Raw genomic sequence first — 8,594 nt, 5'->3', positions numbered from 1 at the left:
GCTGATATGGCTCCTTAAAAATTGGCTGTTGGTATCAGTCCAAAAAATCTCTATCGATGCACCCCTAATTGTAAGTGTAGGTTCGCCCTTTTTTTAGTTTAGAATCTTCTGTTTTGTTTGAGACGCCATCTTTGCTACACCTATTTACTTACCTTATTAACTATAGGATGCCTCTTTAAGAAGAGCTACCTTATCTGAATATTTTGTCATTCTCTCATAAAATAATTTTTCAGTAGTGCCCAAAGACCTGCATCTGGAAAAGGCTACCGTTGTCGTAGGCCATAGAACAAATGCATGCAAAGGGGTGATTCTTTTCCAGCTCTTCTCACTTTTTATCAGCAGAGAGGTGACCTTGCCTGTCTTGTCAGCAGGGATGGATAAGCAGATTCCTCTAATGAGGGCTAATTTGATCAAAACTTCATTGCTTTTACAAGATATTGTATAGTACAGTTTACCAGCTTATTTGAAGTATCAGCATAAATAATTAAAAGTAAATTGCAGTTGTCTTTTTTCTTGTATTGTTTACTTTGCAGATTGCTGAATTTTTCAGATTAACAATGCGTCTTCGCATCATTAGTGTGAATTAACGAGGTTCTACTGTAGCTGAGTTTTTGTTGCATTACTCTGCTTTGGGATTGCAATTAGAATACTAACAGCTGCTTGAAACTCATGGGTGTAGGTTTCTTCTCTGTTAATGATCTGTTCACTAATGATACAGTATCTCTGGAGAACTTAGTTTTCAATCTTGAGGATCTAATATGGAGAAAATAGAATTACCTTTAAGTCTTGTTCTCTAGAGGTATGTTGCCATCCTAGATCCACACTGAATTTCCCCTAGGAACTGGGGATACATATTTTTTTCTACCTCTGGGTCAGAAAAAGAAACTGATGATAAGAGGCAGTAAGACTTATTACCCTCCCTAAACAGGCATGGAAAATACAGTGCTTGCCAATAATAAATCAGAATTTGCCAAGAGGTATCCTATAACCACTCCTGTTATATTCTGGTTTGCGCATGCTAATCACTCAAATACTTTTATGTGACCACTTCAGGCAAATGTTGACTTAAATCTGAGTAACGCTGCCACCTGCAAAAAGGGGTTAGCCGAGCCTCTGTCTTAGAGATTAAAAATTGTAGAAACTTCTGACAGTCATGTACTGGGGACATAGACCCAGCATGCACATGTATTGTAACAATATACCTTTGGAGAGCAAGGATTGCAGATAAATACTTTTCTTTCCCCGGCTGACTCATCTTGACCAAACTGATTATTGTGAAATTTGACTCAATGAATGCATATGTCTGACACGTTCATCAGTTATTTGTCAGCCTTATACCATCCCTTTCCTGTGGTATTAGTACAGTTTGTTGCTGGAACCCCTGCAAATAGAAAGTTAATTTTATCCAAAATACAGAGAGTGCTTTTGGAGCAATGTTCGGAAGCCTTTACTTGGAGCGTAAAACCCCTCAAATACCTGTCTACCAGATCATTCCTTGGGCTGTTAATTTGTAAACTTTTGGAAGCAAGGACGCTGGGGAAAAGAGCTTACTTTTTTTACTGTGGTAAAAATGATGAACCACTGCTTAGAGATGTGACTCTTTTATGGCGGGTAAATAACAGAGCACTATTAGCCTCCTTTAATAATAGCCGCTTTTAAATAGCATGAATGGCTTCCATACTCAACTGTATTTTGTGATGGGCAGTCTCACTCTGCAGCTCCTGCACTTGTAATCACTAATTATTCTTTCACTTTTTCTTAAAGGGAGAGACTGTTGTAATTATCTCTGTGGAACACATGTTTACAAATACAGCTGTGTACCTAGAATCTGAAACTTATGTTGACCCAAAAAACCCGTTTTTTTTTATTTTTTTAACTCAGGTGAAAAAGGAATCTGAATATGAAGAGCTTATTCTTGCTTTAAGAAAAGAGCAGCATATTTATTCTACACTAGTGAAGGCCCTGAAAGATTCAGACAGGTAAATATTGTATCTTCTTGCCTTAAAAAGGCAAAAGGTCAAAATCACTGAAATTCAAAACCTGTGTAAGATGGCACAATTCAAGTGTGAATTAGTAGAGTGGTGCTTCAGCCTAAACTGGCCCAGATTTATCTCCTTTAAAAATAAGCGAGCATATTTTAAAAATAACCCAATCTGATAATTTTTCAGGACTGTGTGAAGGCTTTGTTTTCCTCCAAGCATTTGAAATGAAAGGGAATTGTAACTGTGGCTGCATACAGACATTCAGGGAGGTTAGGGCAAGGTTAGGTTGAGTTAAAAATAGGCACTTGATCTAAGGTAAGTTGGGATGGGGGCTAGTGGGGGAGGTTGGAGGATCTGTGGTGGGGGGGAAGGCAAGCAGGCTCAGTGGGGAATCCGGAAGTTTATAAAAAACAGAAACATCTGGGGCATAGGCAGGGTCTGCAGGAAGGATAAGCAGTGCAAGTGGGGTCCACAGGAGGGATTGGGGGTAGGTGGGGTCTATGGGAGGATTTTGAGGTATTGGGGGGCAGGCGGGGTCTGTGGGAGGGATTGTGGAGGTAGGTAGTGTTTACAGGGGCGTCAAGGGAGCAGACAGGGACTTCAGGAGGTTGCTGGAGCCTGGGAGGGTTTGGCAGGACCAGAGGAGCTTGTGGGGTCCATGGGGGTGGGGGGCAGGACTTGGGGCTATTTTAAGTCCTCTGACTTCCCCACCTCTCCTCCCCCCAGCAAACCATTCCTCCCAGCAGGACTTACTTCCTTGGCTTCCAGCATTGGCGAATGCTGATCAAACTGGCAGCGGGAGCAGCTTAGGGAAAGGGGTGAGGTGCTGGGGGGCTAAAAATAGCCTGGTGCCAGGGGGTGGGTGGGAAAGGTCAGCTCTGGGACTACAGCCAGTGGTTCAGCTTTCCCAACCCTGGGGATATGCTGGGAACTGAACAGAGGTTCAGGTAGTTTAGATTGGTTTAAAAAAAAATGGCCAACCCAGTCTAAGTTGAACTACCTCCAAGGTAAGGTTAACTTAGATTGGGTCAGCCATTTATAGGCTGATCTAACCTTCCTGGAGCTTCTATACAGTTTGCACATAGATGCCCAGCTCCTATTAGCCTTCTGAACTACCCACATGAAGTATTCATTTAGGAGCTCAGAAGGGCTTTTTGTTGCCCATTTAATGCCTCAATACCTAGGGTATTATACACAACTCCAGCCTTCCCTTTACCATGTCCCATGCCTTGCAGAAGGCATCCAAATCACTCCTAATTCCCCTGGCCCTATTGCTGGGCCATACTCGGCCTCAGGCATCCAGAGACTTACCTTGGCGGTGAGCCCCCTCTCTGGGGCCTCTACTCCCACATGTACTTTGGGCTATATGCAGGCTTCTAGGCCCTCCACTCTACCTCTCGCTAGAGTTGCTATTCCACCCCTCACTGGGGCTATGCAGCCTTACAACACATGGGCCTCAGGTGTCTGTAGATGTGCCTGGACCCCACCCTCAGCCTACTGCCCACTCAGGCATCTGTAGACATACCTGGACTTCACTCTCAGCCTGTCACTAGGCCACCTTTTGATTTAGGCCTTGGTCTTTCTTCACCCCTCTGGACCTTCCTGGTTTTCCTGGTGAGCTGTTCTTACTTTTCTGGGCCCTCTGTTGCAGCCTGTTTCAAGGCTTCCTCTTGTTGTCCCCATCTTGCTTAGACCCCTTATCAGACGCCTCCTATCCAGCTGTTCTCTTAGACAGTGATGTCCTGTGTGTCCCCCCGCCCAGTCAAAGGGACTTTCAGCCTCTTTAGGCTCTGGCCCCACCTCCATAGGTCCTACCCTAGACCTCCAGATAGTCCTGGGAGCAGCAGATCTCAACCTAGCAATGTTATTTTAGCAGCATCCCAACAGCAACTGCTAGGTCTGCCCCCTCAGGGCCTGCTCTTATGCTGAGGCTCTACAGCCCAGCTCCAATCAGGTGGCCTGGTGGCTGTCATGTGACCATCTAATTGGCTCTGCTGTCACCTGCAGGCTGCTTCACAGCCTGCTAAGGCCCTTAAAGTGGCAAGCACCCACAGGTGTGCTGCCACATACCTCCCCCCTTAGGATCCTTCCAAGGGGGGTGTTTCTCTGCTGCTACCCTTACCAGGCTTCTCCTCTGCAGCCTGCACCAGCCCTCCCAAGTGGTGAGCACCCCAGCAGTGCTCTGCCACACTGCAATATCAGGATTTCATGCCAGTATCTTGCAGTAACGAGAACAACAACTATTATTCAGCTCTGGGGTATCTTAAATTCATACATCTCAAAGTGTCATACAAAAAAGAAACATCATGGGTCCCAATCCTGCACCATTCAAGCCAATAGTTTTCCTGTTGACTTGAGATAGCAGATTATGGCTCTGATTCTGCTCTCTTTCTAGATTAGGATATGGTAGCTCAGAGACCAAACGACTTACAGATCACAGAATGAGGTGGTGGTAGAGCCAGTGGGCTGATAAACAAGTCCTGCAGATAACTTAGTCATCTAATGACCACCATTATCAAACTTTTTGATAAAGAAAATATCCTGAGTTCTGTTGGTATCTCTCTTTTTTAAAGGTATTATTTATTCCAAACCATTTGAACAATTACATTTTCTTGTTCGGGGCCAGTACCAAGACATCCCTTGTCTCTCCACAGCAGGGAATCAATGTTTTTTCTAGTTAATTCATTAAGTTGTTATGAGGAGGAGGTGTGCTTACTTAGCTTTTAGAAGCATGTTCTTTTTTTCTGAGTTTTAAATAGTATCAAGACCTTTCTCTTTTGAAGATATTCTTGAGCAAGGGACAGTTGGTTAAAGCAGTAGTTGTAAAAGAAATCCTAACAGCAGTCCCCTTATTATTCTTTCACAAGATGGAATGGGAATCTTTTTATTCACATATCCTTAATAGCATAACTTTAGCTGAAAGAACAGTTTTATTTATTTGACACGTGCTGTGATATAATCTCCAATAAACTGGACCTGAACTCTTGAAAAAAAATTCTGGGATTCTCAGGCACAATTGTGGAGTAGGTTGGAAATTGTGCAGCAGCTTCATTTGTATTGGTTTGGAATGAATTAAATATGAAAATAGATAAGTAAATCAGTGCCACAACACCTTTTTTGTCTTGATATTAAATTTTATTTCTTCTATGCTATTCTGTTTTCACTGTGCTTGAGGCCTTCTGATTGACTGTTGATAACTGCTCTGTAAAAGTTGCTGAGGGGTAGGGGAGAAACTGCAGGTTTCTGTCAGTGAGGTAGGGGACAGCTGGCTATATTGGCACTTAGGAGGCAATCTGGGATTCTAGAAGAAGCACGTTAGGCTGATGTTTCAGCTGAAATGCTCAACAAATTAGTTAATGTTGATGCTTAAACTGCCATTTTTTAGGTTTTGGAATTAACACCCCATTAAGATAAATGGGACAATTTAGACTTGAAGCGATTTTTTTCAATCTGTCTGTAGACTGAGAAAGAAAGCACTATCAGTTTACATTTAGTTTGTGTCTTCAGAGTTATCTTTTAGCCCTAAGGAACAGAAACGTAATTTAAAAAAAAAATGATGGCTTAAATTTTATAGTATGATTCTGTGGCAAGGGGACACCATTTTCATGGCCACAATATGATGAAACACAGCAAGCCATCAATATAACACAGTAGTGCTATTTTTTGACATACTTTTCATAAGCTAGTCATTTTGATTTTCCTGAAAAAGAATTATGCAGAAGTTGGCCAGCAGAATATATCTATCATGCTCAAGTTGACTTAGAAGTAACAGTCCTCCAAACGTCTAGAAAGGAGGCATATACATAAAGGTTTATTTTCATCTTGCTGTGTAGGTATTTGTTTATTCTGTGCATCAAGATGATATAAGTATGTGATGAAAAACTGCAATTGCTACTGTGGAATGGGCTCTTTATGGAAACCTTGATGTATAAAAGATACTGAGGTACCCAGCAAAATGTTTTGAATGTGTGAGTTGAAACCTAAAAGGTGTCTGTTAAAATTTCTGATTCTTTCCCTGTGTTTAGTATAAATAGTCTGCAAGCAGAATTGAACAACATTTTTTTGTTGCGAAAACAACTGGAGGAAGATATTTTAGCTAATCGGAATCTGCGGAAAGTCCTGGAGGATCAAATTAAGGACACGAAAAACAAAGGAGGTCTGTATATCTTTAGGAACATGGCCCTTTCCTTTATCTTAACTGCTTCTATTGCACTCGGTTTCTAGCAAATGCATTGAAAACTGGGAAAGTAGATAAAGGTGTGTGAAAAGATCTCTTGTCTTTTTTCTTGTAGTAAAGATCATTTGGGGGATTTGTAACTGAATGGCTTTAAGCAGTCAAGGATATACAGGAGGAAAGCTTTTCTCTTCCCCTGCAGCAATGAATGTTAGTAATTCTGTGGCAATTCTGCTGCAGTGATCATTTCAAGCTGCCTCCAGCTCCATACTCTCAGAATTTACTGTTTTCTGCAGAAGTCAAGGGTCCCTGGTTTTGAATAAATCTGTGACCATGGGATCACTTCCTGGACATGGGATCTAATTCTTTCACAATACTTTGATAAGCAGTCAATGTCTAGAGAAATGGATGGGTTCTTCCTAATACTACATGCATTTTCAGAAGAAAAAGAAAAGAGTCAACAGTTTTATTGCATTGTAATTTACTTCAAGCATGATACAGCTTTTTAATATATATAGCATTAATGTTTCTAATATATCTCTGAGAAGGGACTGTTAGCAGATACTTACCTGTAAAGAAAGAAGAATATGAGCTGTTTTCTTTGAAAATGGTATTCTGAATATACACAAACTTGTCTACCTGTCTTCCACAGGGAACTGATAGGCATAAATGCATGGGCATTATTGTTATTGTTCATTATATAGACGTGAGACAGAGAGCTTAAGGCTCACATTTTTTTAATGTGGCCACAGGTTTTGGTTGTCTCCATTTCAGGGTGTCTAGCTTAAGACCCATAGGGTCTGATTTTTCAGAAATAATGAAGCTAAAAAAGAGCTTGGAGTAGTCTTGGGTCTAATTCTCAGAGGTTATTCTCTCTCTAGTGGGGCACCCAGCCACTTGAATACCGTGCAACTCAACTGCCCCAGGCCCAGTGTCTGAGGGCTAAATAGAACTCAGATGTGTATGGTTTGTAATCCGTGTTAGAAATGAACAGGTGCTTATACAAACAAGTGAAACAAGTATTTACTGTAATTGCAAAGGAAAAGAAGCAGCAGCTGTTGTCTGTTCAGTTGATATAGCCGGTTGAGCCAACAGCAACATAAAATTCAGTATCTTTATTTAACCTGGCTTTTACCCTTGAGACACAGAGTTCATTTGCTTGAAATTCTGGCTAAAACAGAATAACTATTCATGCCTTACTTATCCTCCCTGAAAATTATTTCTAAATGTAATGCTAAATATGCAAATTATAATTCAGAATTAGATTCACAAAGCGTGCTGATAACCACAGAACATATAGCATGTCTGGATGTCACAAGCACAAAGAAATGGAAGGGGAAAGTTCTTTCAATTAAACAGCAAAGCTTAGTAAGGAAGATGAAACATTTCCTTGCAGTCTTAATAGTAGATACTTATTTTAAAAGTCCTTATTTAACATTTTTATGCATTACAAAGGAGTAATGTTTCCGAAATAATACTGGCCCTTGCTTACTTTGACAGAGGAAACCTTATCTTATTGTGGAGATCAAACGTCTTACATGAGTATTTGCCTAGGAGAGCACAGTCTTTTAAGCCTACAGGTAGACCATCTGTCTCTTGAAGAACTGAAAAAAAAGGTATTGTTCTGTTTTTATTATTTAATGTTTTAATCACTTAATTCCCTTACATTTACAATTTGTTTTTCTCTCTCTCAAACATTTTGATCTTTTACATAGAGTTGGGATATTCTGAAAGGATTTAAAAATTCTTGTGTGTGTAGTTTGTGATCCCCTGTTTTGTAGACTTTTTTGTTACAATATATGAGTTTCAGGCTTGCCTGAAGGACAGCCAAGTTGCAGAAAAAGTTTTATTATACTGAAACATCTGGATCCAAACTTAAGACCCAGTAATGTATTCCTTCAGTATCAAAATCATTGATTCCAAAGAATAGTTAGTGTCTGTGAGATTTCTAAAAAACACATTACCAAGGACTTACCATCCTTAATCATACTGAAGTTGGTAGCTTTGTGATTTGCATTGCTACAGTGCAGGGGTATCAAATTTGCCTTGTGGCCCAGGCCAAATCTGAACCGCAGGGCTCCTTCTGGGCTGGATCCAGCCTGCAGATGGCTCTGGCAGCAGTGGTTGCTCCAGGTCCGGCCCAGTGCATGCGGTTGTGGCGGTGGCAGCCCTGGTTCCCACCATTTGACATGCCCCATGCTGGAGCTGGAGCTACTGTCACTGCAATGTGCCTGGTGTGGCAGCAGCAGCACTGGTTTTGGCACAGGGAACAAAGCGATGACAGTTCTGACTGACATGGGGCAGAGGGCATGCAGCGATTGTGGTGGCAGTGGGACCGGTGATGGCACGTGGGGTGGCTAGAGGGTGACTGGGATAGTATCAGCCCTTGCTTATTCTCTGGCCATGGATCACTGTGTGTACTGGGACCCGAGGGCACC

General features: G+C 41.6%; 1 protein-coding gene across 2 annotated transcripts in view; it reads left to right on the top strand.

Moving 5' to 3' along the window:
- The window catches only part of CDK5RAP2 (CDK5 regulatory subunit associated protein 2), a 106,840-nt gene that overhangs the window by 40,345 nt on the left and 57,901 nt on the right, over positions 1-8,594 (top strand). For both annotated transcript variants that reach the window (XM_019540655.1, XM_019540656.1), the window contains 3 exons: positions 1,882-1,979; positions 6,008-6,138; positions 7,657-7,772. In XM_019540655.1, the coding sequence (XP_019396200.1) occupies positions 1,882-1,979; positions 6,008-6,138; positions 7,657-7,772 (345 nt within the window). The remainder of the gene's footprint in view (positions 1-1,881; positions 1,980-6,007; positions 6,139-7,656; positions 7,773-8,594) is intronic.

The sequence above is a fragment of the Crocodylus porosus genome, unplaced genomic scaffold (assembly GCF_001723895.1).
Source record: "Crocodylus porosus isolate Cpor-Errol unplaced genomic scaffold, CroPor_comp1, whole genome shotgun sequence".
NCBI lineage: Eukaryota > Metazoa > Chordata > Crocodylia > Crocodylidae > Crocodylus > Crocodylus porosus.
The sequence above is the reverse complement of the archived record's forward strand: the minus strand, read 5'-3'. Positions and strand labels throughout refer to the sequence as shown.